Source organism: Sinocyclocheilus rhinocerous, unplaced genomic scaffold (assembly GCF_001515625.1).
Source record: "Sinocyclocheilus rhinocerous isolate Xijiao unplaced genomic scaffold, SAMN03320098_v1.1 scaffold295, whole genome shotgun sequence".
Lineage (NCBI taxonomy): Eukaryota > Metazoa > Chordata > Actinopteri > Cypriniformes > Cyprinidae > Sinocyclocheilus > Sinocyclocheilus rhinocerous.
Genome location: NW_015647035.1, coordinates 2,546,025 through 2,558,948, shown reverse-complemented (window position 1 = coordinate 2,558,948; position 12,924 = coordinate 2,546,025). Strand labels below are relative to the sequence as shown.

At 34.5% G+C, this 12,924-nt stretch overlaps 2 protein-coding genes across 2 annotated transcripts in view; both read left to right on the top strand.

Annotated features, from left to right (window-relative positions):
• Positions 1 to 2,723, top strand: part of LOC107708466 (SMC5-SMC6 complex localization factor protein 2-like) — a 23,348-nt gene extending 20,625 nt beyond the window's left edge. The window contains 1 exon segment of the mRNA XM_016512712.1: positions 2,713 to 2,723. The gene's annotated coding sequence lies outside the window, so the exon portion shown is untranslated.
• LOC107708465 (semaphorin-4G-like) overlaps positions 1 to 12,924 on the top strand; it is a 33,150-nt gene that overhangs the window by 7,445 nt on the left and 12,781 nt on the right. Inside the window, exons 3-7 of the mRNA XM_016512711.1 lie at positions 10,196 to 10,344; positions 11,094 to 11,156; positions 11,231 to 11,329; positions 11,443 to 11,536; positions 11,661 to 11,774. Coding sequence (XP_016368197.1) covers positions 10,196 to 10,344; positions 11,094 to 11,156; positions 11,231 to 11,329; positions 11,443 to 11,536; positions 11,661 to 11,774 — 519 coding nt within the window. The remainder of the gene's footprint in view (positions 1 to 10,195; positions 10,345 to 11,093; positions 11,157 to 11,230; positions 11,330 to 11,442; positions 11,537 to 11,660; positions 11,775 to 12,924) is intronic.

Below are 12,924 nucleotides of genomic sequence, written 5' to 3'. Positions count from 1 at the left end.
TATATATATATATATATATATATATGACAGAAGTTAAGATTTTAGGTTGCTTTAAATTGACTGAATTTACTTAAAAAAAACTTTTGAACTTTCTATTCATCAAAGAAGCCTGGAAAAAATTTATATATATGAAGCAGCACAATTGTTTTCAATAATAATAATAATAATAAATAAATGTTTCTTGAGCAGAAAATCCACATATTAGAATGATTTCTGAAGAATCATGTCACACTGAAGACTGGAGTAATGATGCTGAAAATTCAGCTTTTCATCACAGAAATAAATTACATTTTAAAACATATTAAAATTGAAAACAGTTCTTTTAAATTGTAATAATATTTTACAATATTGTTGTATTTTTGATCAAATAAATGCAGCCTTGGTGATCATGAGACATAAAAAAAATCTTACCAAACTTTTGACCAGAACATGATATGTACTGTCATTTTTCGATTATGCAAACTTTTTCTTTTGATTTTCATGTATTTTTTGTTTTAAATCAAAGTTTGATATGATAGAGCTAGAGTTGGTTTGGATCAAGTGTTAGAATGCCTTAGTGAAGAATTGTTTGAAATCCCTATGGAGCAAATCATTGGGAAAAATGCTTCCAGAACCAAGACCGCTGAAAAAGTGGGCTAAAAAGCACTCTATATCATGGTATGTAAATATGATAATCATTCAGTGCCATGGCATATCAAAGTATAACAGTTTATTTGTGCATTAGCATCACAGTAACATGGTACTACTACAGTACATTTCTGTAAGCATCGCAAGGGTTAATTCTGAAGTAAATAAAAAGGGCTGCTCAGGCAGATGCAGAGAAGCTGCTGTATGCTTATATGAGGGGGAGTGGGTTCACGAACTGTTTATGACTCTGTATTTAATCATTCAGATGTAAGCAGGGCTCTATCACACTCGTTTAGATGACTCTCTGCTTGCCAGCTTGAATTTTGTATATCTCTTCGCTGTTGAACAATAAAACGCCTTTCTCTCACATCTGTGAAGCAGAAATGCAGGAGAGAAGGCACAATAAGCCAACCCAAGGTTTCCTTTATCTCCAGTGTTTAGTTACACAACTGCAGAGAGGTCAGAGCCCTGAGAGACTTGAGGCCTGTGTTGAGTTTAAAAACAGTGAGAGAGCAGCAGGTTCACTCTCCAAGACCAGTCCTACCATTGCCTGCTAGGTCAATGACCTAGAGAAGGAGTGCTGAAGCAGATTTTCCGTGCAGAAGACAGTCCAAACAGTTTTAAAGGATGTAACTTTAAAATATAACGTGTTGCATATTTGCATTAAATAGCTAATATGTTAAAGGGGTCATATGATGTTGCTAAAAAGAACATTATTTTGTGTATTTGGTGTAATGAAATGTGTTCAAAAAACACATTATTTTCCACGTACTGTACATTATTGTTTCTCAACTTTTATAAAGAATATCTCTTTGGATTTGAGACTTTAGTCTTTGAAACTTTACAGATCTTCTTTATGCACCAAGAGCTTGTAACACTTCAAAGAGAAAGGAAAAATTGAAATCGCATCATATGACCCCTTTAAATATGTGAAAAATATTATGTTATTTACTATTTGTTAGTTTATTAGTTCTCACCTTCAGATGATATTCTTTTCCAGTACAGTAATGCTGTGCTTGGTCTGCAGGTTTTTTTTCTTTATAATCCAAAGTTGAGTTGAACAAGTTAATTGCTTAAAAAACATACCACATTACTCATTCACAACTTCCAAACCAATTAATTACGCATTCATAACCAATTGCTCATTCAATAACAGTGTTATTTTAGTATCAAGATACTGTTATAGTTTTTATTGATATTTTGCATTAGTTTTTATTTTTAGATTCCCCATTTTCATTTACATTTTAAAGTTTTAGTAATTTGTTTTCATCATTTTTATTCTTTTTTAGTTGTTTTAATATATGTTTATTTAGTTTATATTAATTTAGTATATTAAGTTAAACTAAATGAAATGAGAAATGCTGCCTTTACAAATAGCTTGAAATAATATTAACTTTAGTATGTACAAATTTTATAAAAAAATTATTATATATTTTATATATTATGTATTTAATACATTTTTATGGTACATATAAACATCTGACCCATTACTTGTGTAGTGCACAAGCCAAGAAACAGCATAAAGTAAAATGTATCACATAGAGCTGCTCAGAGAACGCCAAGTGGCTAAGCCCGAGGCCTTGCTGGACCATAATCCATCCCTGCATACATCAGCCTGACAGATCTTTTCATCAAGTTACTTAGCAACTTCTACTGCACTTACAAAAACCAATGAGGTCATCTCTCCTCTCATCATTTCATTTAGCATCCCTGTGCAGGCATGAGCTTACACTGTGTGCGGAAAATGAGATGTAAATTACTACTGAGTTCATATCAAATCCCTGTTCAGCAACAAGCAAAAGATGAGAGTGTGTAAAAAGGCATACATTAAATTGGCACACTTGGCGCCTGAAGTGAAAAGACATGACTGAAGAGGAAAAAATTTAATTATATATATATATATGATTGGCTGAGAGCCTTTTCCAGTGGTGTGATATTCTAGTGATAACAGAGCTCCAACTGTTTCACTGTTTGTATCACTCCAGCAGGCTATGGTTTAAAAAATATTTGATCGATAAAAAACATTTATTATATTAAAAAAATTGTTTCTGACCCTCACCAACATCATATTTCTTGGTCAGGAAGAAATAAGATGTTTGTATCACTACCTCCAAAACTGCATAAAGGGGGTCAAAATGGGGAATTTTCTAGTATTTTTGTTGTTTTAATCAATAATCCTTATGTTAAATTTTAACTTACCTTATAAACTAGGAGTACTCTGTGTCATATATTGCATAAGATTTGTATTCAGAAGTTTTATTCAGAAGTTTTTTATTCAAGAAATTACATTTATGGACTTTTTAAAGTTTCTCATGGGAAAATTTTCGAATATTTATCAAATATCAAATTGAAAAATTTATAAGTTATAACTTTTTTATTATTGTTATTTTCATTGTTATTGTTTATTTATTTATTTTTTATTGTGAAGATAATATTGTTAAATTGATGTACAATTCACTGAAGTATTATTGTTATTGAGATTATTTGACATTTTATTACTTATGAGTTTGCGATGATTATAGCCTTTGATGCCAATATGGCATTCAATTATTACTTTTATATAATAAATTATTTTGTTACGCATTTATATTTCGTACCACTTTATTTATTCCTTTTGTAAGCACAAAACCCTTGCAAAATATACCCTTCAGTGTGATACAAGATCATTATTCACTCTTGGTAATCATTAAGTTATTAATATGGTTGTATGGTTTTGCAAAATCATACTGGAATATCATTGTCTTGTGCATAATCACCTACGAACACCCATTTAATGTGGACTGTATGTCTCAGGAACCCCAAAGCTTTAACTACAGAGTGAGTCAGTATCCTAAAAACCCATGATCACCTCTTTCTGTGGCTGCTTAATCATTAATGAGTTCAGAGAGCGCTGTACTTTATAGCCTAATAACCCTCAGAGACATGAGACAGAGCCGAGATAGTGACAGGCTACCTGAGGGAGGACAGTGTAAATTATATTTGCACTGTATGTATTGTACTCCTCAAAACACCCTGAGCACACTCATTATGCTTCTGTCAAATATCAAAGCTCACACTGCTGTGAAACTGCGTGAAGCGGCTGGTTTAAACATGACTCTGAACGCTGAGTTCCTCGCTGGTTTTCGGGAGACCTTCACTTGTTTATTTAGCAAATACACAGTGTCTTTCTCACACACACATGCACAAGGCCTCTGGGATGACAATCCGAATCATGTTGTGAATGTCATATTGATTAGTTAATTAGCAGTGCAGTTGAGCAGACAGAGGGTGTGTGTGTGTGTGTGTGTGTGTAGACATGACAGGAGTGTCTTGAGTAAATGTACTACTGTAATGTCAGTTTGTAAAGGTCTAATGGTAGTCATTCTGCTCTCAGTGCTCAATTGCATATTCACTACATGGCTAACAGTATGTTGACATCCCCTTCTAATTGACACGTTCGGCTAGGCCCTCAATTCCAGTGCAGACAGATTCAAATGTTACAGCATGAAATTATATTCTAGAGAATTTTATGCTTCATGGACTTGAATGGGATCTAATCTCTTCACCCATGTTACAAAATCTATTGGAAAAGAAGGATTATGAGTGTGAACTCCCTATTAATAATATTTGCATATTGCACAGGGCTGTATTTGTTTAAATATTGTGGACTTTTATTAAAATTTCACATGACAGTTTTCTATTATAATATATCTGTTTCTATTTTAATATATTTAAAAATTTATTCCTTTGGCAAAGCTGAATTTTCAACATCATGACTTCAGTCTTCAGTGTCACATGATCCTTCAGAAATCATTCTAATATGCTGATTTGCTGCACAAGAAACATTTCTTATTATTATCAATGTTGAAAACAGTTGTGATGGTTAACATTTTGGAAACCGTGTTAATTTTCCAGGATTCTTTAATGAATAGCAAGTTCAAAAGAACATCATTTATTTGAAATAGATTGTAACAAAGTAAAAGCCTTTAGTCACTTTTGATCAATTTGATGCATTCTTGCTGAATAAAAGTATTCATTTCTAAAAGAAAAATCCAAACTTTTAAACAGTAGTGTATAGTGTTGATTAAGTAATGCATTGCTTTCCATAAAAAGTAATTAAGTAATTAGTTACTTTTTTTAGGGAGTAACGCAATATTGTAATGCATTACTTTTAAAAGTAACTTTCCCCAACACTGGTAGTGTATAATAGTGAATAGTGTAATGTATGGGAGTTGAGGACAAATACAATCTGCTATAGTCAGTTGTCTTTTCCTGTAGTGCTCAGTCATTTTGGTGCTACCTCACCTTCCTTGTCTCTATGGTTGGATTAAACTTTATCCAGAGAACAGGAAATGCTGGTATTGTTCTCTATTGCTTCATTGTTACTCCACAATGCATCGTATACCAGACTGAAATACAGGAATGTGTGATAAAAGAAGAAGGAAAGTGTATCAGCTGTCTTGGTTTCATTACTAGTCTACACTGAATGCTTGAATAACAACTAATTCCTTTTTTTATGAAAACATTTACAGCATTTTTATTCCCAGAATAATTCGATTCTTAGGCATTCTTAGAAAAACAAACACTATGGTGGTTGCATTGCACAGTGATGTCAGAGAGTAATACCATGGTAGTGAATGATTACAACATTTGTAAACCAATGTAAATACAGGGGAGTATAATTGTAATGTCATCAGTTCAACCACTTCAAACATGGCTCTGTGATGTATAGCTGTTAGCCTGTGTTTTATGTATTTGTTCATGTTATTTGGTCTTTCTATCTTAAATTTATTTATGTTTCGTATAATTGTATGGTAATAGGGAAGGGTATGCATGACAGTTATTTGGAAGTAAATTTGATTGCCAAAGTAAATTAATCTAGAATATATATAAACATATGGCGTTTTCAAATCGGATTAATGGAGAAAAACAACAGCATTCTTTGTACTTGCCATTTATTTACAGAATTTAAAGAATAAATGGTAGAATTCTCGAAGTTGTAGAATAATATGGGAATATTGTATCAAAGTTTGAGACACAGAATACTACCGTGGTACTTGTATACAAAACCATAGTATTAGTATGATATCATATCCAAAAAAGAAACATGGTATAAAATAGTTTTTTATAAGTGAAGCTGCATTGATAATCCCAACATTGTGGAGGTTGATGCCAAAACTCATTCCCACCGAACTGTGTTTAGTTTTTCCAATGTTTCATTGACCTCCATCCATTCCTTGTAAGATCCCATGACCAAGTTGAACAGACAACCGTTTGTGCTGCTTTAAAATCATGAGGATCTCTATTTGAGCAATCAGTAAAACGAGTAATTCTGGTTTGAGGAGATGATAGCATGTCTCTGCTGCACTGCATTGTGCCTGAGAATGACGAGCACACCTAAGTTATGTGGTTTGTGTCTGTGTAATAGCAGGCCTGTAGAGTGCTATCATTCAGGTTACTGGTCTCGTTCGTTGGGATGGGCATTGCTTCATGCTGGGCCGTTGCCATTTTAACACATCTCTTGACATTTGTTTGAAGTTCAAAGCTGCTCTCCGCACCCCAACACAGGAATATTGTGGAGGTCTCTGTGCTGTGTGCATGTAAACCTTTGTTCTGTTTGAATAACCTTGGCTTGTAATTCGTTTACCATTTTGAACTGCTGTTCGCGTTAAATCTGGTGCTTAGTGGAAAAGTACAACGTAACGTGTCAGTATGACACTGTAAATGATATGTGCATGGGAATGCATTTGTGTGTGTGTGTGTGTGTATGTGCACTGTGTATGTGTACTGTTTATTCCGGTGTATAATGTTGTTTGTGGCCAAACTAATAATGTGTGCAAGTCTCGGCCCAGTTCGGCTCCGTTGGGTTTGAGATTGACCCTGTGCTTCTGACCCACTGAAGAGTGACGACTGAATAATTTCTGGAGGACTGTGGGAAATGCATTGTGATCTAATAGTGTATGTCTGAGTGGATCAATCTCTTCTGTTAACATCGTTGGCTCTGTACTGGGGATAGAGGGTGAACATATTAAGAGGAAAGATGACAGCAGTTGGAAGCGAGCACAGAGTGGATCATTCTGCTATTTAACTTTTAGCCAGCAGATTAGACTCATGGCTTTTCTTAAGGCTCATGAAATTGGTTTGATAAATGCAATCTTCCAGTCTCATGACCTCTTGCACACTAATTATTATTTGATGATTCTTTTCGGCCAAAGCAGAGTTTTAAGCAGCACCAGACATTAAAAGGAATATTATTCAGAATAAGGGTTAAGTAATATTTTTTTTTTTTTCCAATTGTTGATTTTTAAATTATTACTGTACATGTCATTCACATCAAGGAGTCAAATAGTAGCTTCTTAACATTGTCAGGTTAAGGCATGTCAGCTTGATTGGTGGACATATTAATTATGCTATTTCCAGCCAAAGTACAGATCGTATCTTGAATTAGGAAAGACGGAAATCTTGTGTTTGTGAAATTAAATTTAAATTTCAAATCAGGAACAAAATCTGATAACAATAAGTTGTGCTTTTTTAAGTTGGGCTCAAGCCATGCAAACAAAAGAAATTAGTAGTTCTCTCTGTTTTATCTAATGCTAATGAACATTTAAAAGTAAACAAACATGCAAATGGCTCTCTTAAATATAAAAACCTGTTAACACCTAAAAGGAATAACTATAACGATAATTATATTAGCATCCACACTAATGAACAATAACATTCTATTTATTATAAGCACTGCAGTCTTGTTGTCTGCCGCTTTAAATGCCCAGACTCTTTAAAGTCAGGTGGATTCTAATTGGCTGTCAATGTTTTTATCATTCATCATCTGGAAAAAAAAAATGTTCTGAAACCTTATCGTTCCTTTGTGTCGTTCTTGTTATAGTTGTGGTGTGGGCTTCACTATTTTTATAGAATTAGAATGATTATTGAAACTTTGTACCTATAGTTTTAGTTTTAGTTACCGTCCTTGGTGTGAAGGGGCCTTAAAGGGATAGTTCAGCCAAAAATGAAAATTCTTTCATCATTTACTCAGCCTCAGGTGGTTCCAAACCTGTATGAGTTTCTTCCTTCTGTTGAATTTCTGCTGATGATAGCCATCAACTTCCATAGTATGGAAAAAATACTATGAAGTCAATGGTTACCGTCACTGTTTGCTTACCATCATTCCTCAAAATAACTTCTTTTGTGTTCAACAGAAGAAAGAAACTCATACAGGTTTGGAACAACTTGGCTGAGTAATGAATTTTTATTTAGAATTTTTATTTTTGGGACCATCCTTGCATTATACATGCCTTTATCATGGTCCAGTTATCACTTGTTGGCAGAAAATATGTTTCTCCATTGACAACCATTCATAGTTAGTTGATGAGTGAGTTGAGTGTATGTTTTGGGTGTATTTAATGAAGATGATTTGATCATTAGTAATATAATTTGTTTGTTGTTAAGAGATGTAAGATCTCAGAGTAGGTCATCATTCCTAAACCAATCAACACACACTTGGACACAAAAACATAAGAGCAAATGAATGGGACTGCTTGAGCATTAGAAAGAGATTAATCAAATGTATTGAGCATGTGTGTGTGTGTGTTTGTGAGCAGGAAGCATTAAGGAAATGCAGACGTTTCTACATGTTTGCGAAACACAGCAGCGCTGTGTCAGCAGGGAGTCACAGGGCACCTTAATTATCTTCTTTTTCTGTTCATCTTTGGCTCTGGTACGCTGTCCCTGTAGCTCACTCCCCTCTGTCTCTCTGTAGCTATGTTTGTCAGCTCTGCTGTCATTGTAGTGCTCTGGGTCCTCAGCCAAATCTGGCTGCGCTGCATAACCTGTCCTGCTGCCACACGCTGCTGCCTATACACGAGTGGAGACGTGTGTCCCGTGGGCTGTGTTTGTTGATGTTTTTCAGCATGTGGTGTTATTTTTGAAGCACGCATACCATACAGCACGTGTCATGTGCACATCATCACAGTAGTGCGATACACAACACATTATTGTGCAAACAAGGAACCAGGAATGTTTGTTTGTGTATCAGCTCACCTTTGTGTTAAAAGGGCGTTCTGCCTCCTACGCTCATTATGGAATGAGTGATGACTGTCTTTTACTGCTAAGAGTATTTATATGTACAGACATAGTTACATAAATATATATATTAAACCTATAAAGTGCCAGTTAAACTTTTATATTTATTTTCCACTTTAGTTACTGTTTGTAAGCAGACAACCTATGTCAATCTCAGATTCACTACCATTCAAAAGTTTGGGGTCGGAAAGATTTTATTTTATCAAAAAAAAAAAAAACCCCAGTAAAACAGTAATATTTTTGCAATTTAAATGAACTGTTTTCTATTTGAATATATTGTTACAATGTCATTTATTCCTGTGGTGCAAATGATGAATTTTCAGCAGTCATTACTCCAGTCTCAGTGTCACATGATCCTTCAGAAATCATTCTAATGTGCTGATTTCCTGCTCAAGAAATATTTCTTATTATTTATCAGTATTGAAAACAGTTGTGCTGCTAAATTTTTATTTTTTTGGAAACTGTGATACAATTTAATGCATCCTTGATGAATAAAAGTATTATTTCTTAAAAAAAAAATGAAAATAAAATAAACATCGTACTGACCCTTTTGAACGGTGGTGTACAAATGTAAAACAAAATCTTGCTTGGCAGAACAAAATAGTCACCATTAAACATGTTAACTGTGGATTTGAAACCATGTAACAACCTGATCTCACAGGAAAATGTAACTATTTTATAACATGTACAAATAACAAGTAACAAATAACATGATTTTTTGGAAAAAAATTTTGGGAAAAAAGCTAGCATGAAAGCCCTAACATAACTGAGACATAAGCAGATTATACAAATGAGATCATATGAATCCATACAAATTAGCCACCAATTCGCCAAACTGAAAAATAGTTATAAATTGCCATGAGATTGTGTTGAACACACAAATGCAATCCAACAAACATAAAACAAATAATACGAAAACACCACCTTATAATATCAACAAATGTTTGTTTTTTTGTGACCAACCCTTACTTGGTTACTTTGGTAGAGAAAAGGTCTGCTCTGAAATTGTACATAATAAGAGGCCACACATGATTCATTAAGGTCATGCAGGGAGTAATGGCAGCATGAGGTATATTGTCTTACCTCCTCTGCAGGGCACCTTAGACACGGACCTGGAAACATAAAAACAACAGGCAGATTGAACCTTTAATAAGCCCTGTCTCCTTGGTTACTGTTGCTAGGCCTGACAAGCTTCCCCACGAGTTTGGCTGCAGTCAAACATGAAGAGATATGAAGAAATTAAAGGTGTCTTTAATAATGTTATTGACGTTTGTGAATGAGAGGGACACATAGTTTAATCCACAGCATCCACTTCTCAAGATTAATTTAAAGATTTGGAAAAGGGAAGCTTGAATGTCAATAAATCAAACATGGACTCACTGACACAGGACACAGGAGACAGCACATCTTCACAACACCAAGCGCACAGACCCACAGACCTTAGTGAAGTGTTTGTGGATCCTTTTATGGATAAAATATTTCTTTAACTGGTCTGTCCTGTGTGTTTCAGGGCTGTTGGGCCTCAGGCGCTTCAGAGGCTTGTCACTGAACTACAGTTTATTGCTGCTGGAGGAGGAGGCAGGCGTGCTGTATGTGGGAGCTAGAGGGGCTTTATATGCCCTGCAGGCTAGTGACATCTCCAGCAGCTCTCTGCAGACCGTACGTACCGACAAACACATCAGCACTTAATTACAGAGCTTGCCAGGCAGAACCGTATTGATATTCCTGAAATATCCTATTTTTATTCTTCTTCCTCTCCACAATTTTTTGCAATGAATTCAGCAAAAAACGCTTAAGATGCAGACTCCATTCCAATGTTATGTGAATAATTTCACTGTTAGCCGTCATCTATTTTTGGTTTATGCAAACTTTATACTTTTTGAAAATGCAAGATTTTTTAAAAATATCACAATGATGTACAATTTAAGAGGCCATCAAATGGACTTTTTTTTAAATTAAACGTGATTGTAAATAAAATGTTTCTGTTTCAAATAAATGCTGTTCTTTTGAACTTTTCATCTATGAATCCAGAAGTGTGATTTTTTGTGCACATATAGTATATTGGTGCTTTAACACTGCAAAGGAGAGCAAAAGTCACATTATGTGTTGCAGTATCCTAAAATGTAAGCTTAAAACTTATTATATTTCTTGAGGAAATACAAAAATAGTGTATTTAGTTTTACCATTTCTTTTTAAAGATAATTTGTAGATTCTTTCCTCCTGAGAATTCAGATTTTGTTTCACTATTTTGTTCCAACTAGTGTGCATAAGTTAATGTGAGAGTTGTTTACAAACACCAGTTGGTACAATTTGGCACTGCAAACTGGAGCAGGAAGTTGCTGTGGCAGGAAAGCATTTTTACAAGTCTTGACAGTTCAAGAATTCTTGTTAATCTTGTACTTGGACAGATTGACTGGGAGGCATCAGATGATCAGAAGCAACAATGCTTGAACAAAGGGAAAGATAACAAGGTTAGTCATGATCTCCATCTATTGTGTTATCATCTCTAGTTCACATACTGATGTAGACATCTTCCCCCTTACAGACAGAGTGCTACAACCACATACGATTCCTCCAGAGGTTCAACAGCACACACTTGTTTACTTGTGGCACACATGCTTTCAGTCCCCTGTGTGCATACATTGTAAGTAACTGGGATGGCTACCTTTTTTATGCCTCTTAACACAGAGAGATCTTACTTTAGGATGAGAACCTTCATATGTAGGACTGTCTAAATCATTTTGTTGTGTTTTCCAGAATGGGAGAAAGTTTAAGTTCTCATCAGCCTTCGAGGAGGGTCGAGAGAAATGTCCATATGATCCCAACAAAGGCTACACTGGCCTGTTGATTGGTATGGCATCAATAAATCAATTAGCAATATACATTTCACACTTAGTTTGTTTTATTAAAAACAATCATATGATATTAACAATATTAAAAGCTCGAACTATATTTTGACGCTCTGTTTCCCTTAGATCAGCAGATGTACACAGCATCTCAGTATGAGTTCCGGAGCTTTCCTGATATCCGACGAAACTCTCCGAATCCCACACTGAGAGCAGAAGAGGCTCCAACTCAATGGCTACAAGGTCGGTCCTGCTGCAGCACATTTTATTAGTAAAATATTTCAGCCCACACCATCAACATTACCATATGTTTGGATCTCTCAAGTCATAGTAGGTTAATAATATTTGGCCATTTAACATTACAGTGGCGTCCACAAGTCTGAGACCACCAGTTAAACTTGGTGTTAAGTTGTAGGATTTAAAAATTTAAAACAATGAAAAATCGAAAATATTTAATAGGTCACTAATCAGATGTAAGCAAATGGTTCTCCACCATATATCTTTACAAATAAAAAATGAAATTCTAAATTTAAATATAATATACTCATATATCATGCACACTACCGTTTAAAAATGTGTGAATCAGGAACTTTTTTTTTTGGATTCATTAAAAGTCAGAGTGGAGACATTTATAATGTTACAATAAATTATATTTCAAATAAATGCTGTTATTTTGAACGTTCTATTCATCAAAGAATCCTGAAAAATGTATCACAAGTTCCACAAAAATATTAACCATCACAATTGTTTTCATCATTGATAATAATAAGAAATGTGTCTTGAGCAGCAGTATAATGATTTCTGAATGACCATGTGACACTGAAGACTGGAGTAATGATGCTGGAAATTCAGCTTTGCCATCACAGGAATAAATTACACTGTAAAACATTAAAATAGACGAGTTATTTTAAATTGTAAAATATTTCACAATATTACTGTTTTTACTGTATTTTTGATTAAATAAATGCAGCCTTGGTGAGCAGGGGCGTCATGCACTAATTCTTTTTGAGGGGGCACGAGTGGGGTGGGGGGGTCGTCATGTGACACACAGCAGCCACAATAGCACTCATGTTTTATTTATTTATTTTCCTTTTTATTCGAAACATTACCAAACGCATTAACTATATCATGAAATATCTCGATTCTCACCTTTATAGATTATGTTAGTTGTTCTATAGTGGGCGATGGTCAAAGTAGCCTAATAATGTAGTCTATTAACTATACATAAAAACCTGTCTGTTTATTTAAGTGACAGATATGGGTGTCATGCCATAGCCTAAAATATTTTTAATACGACGGACTGACTTTATATTTAATGTGAATTTAACATTGAAAGTTAATGTGAATAAAAACATTGTAAGTTAGGCTACTTATCATAACACTTTCATTGTAC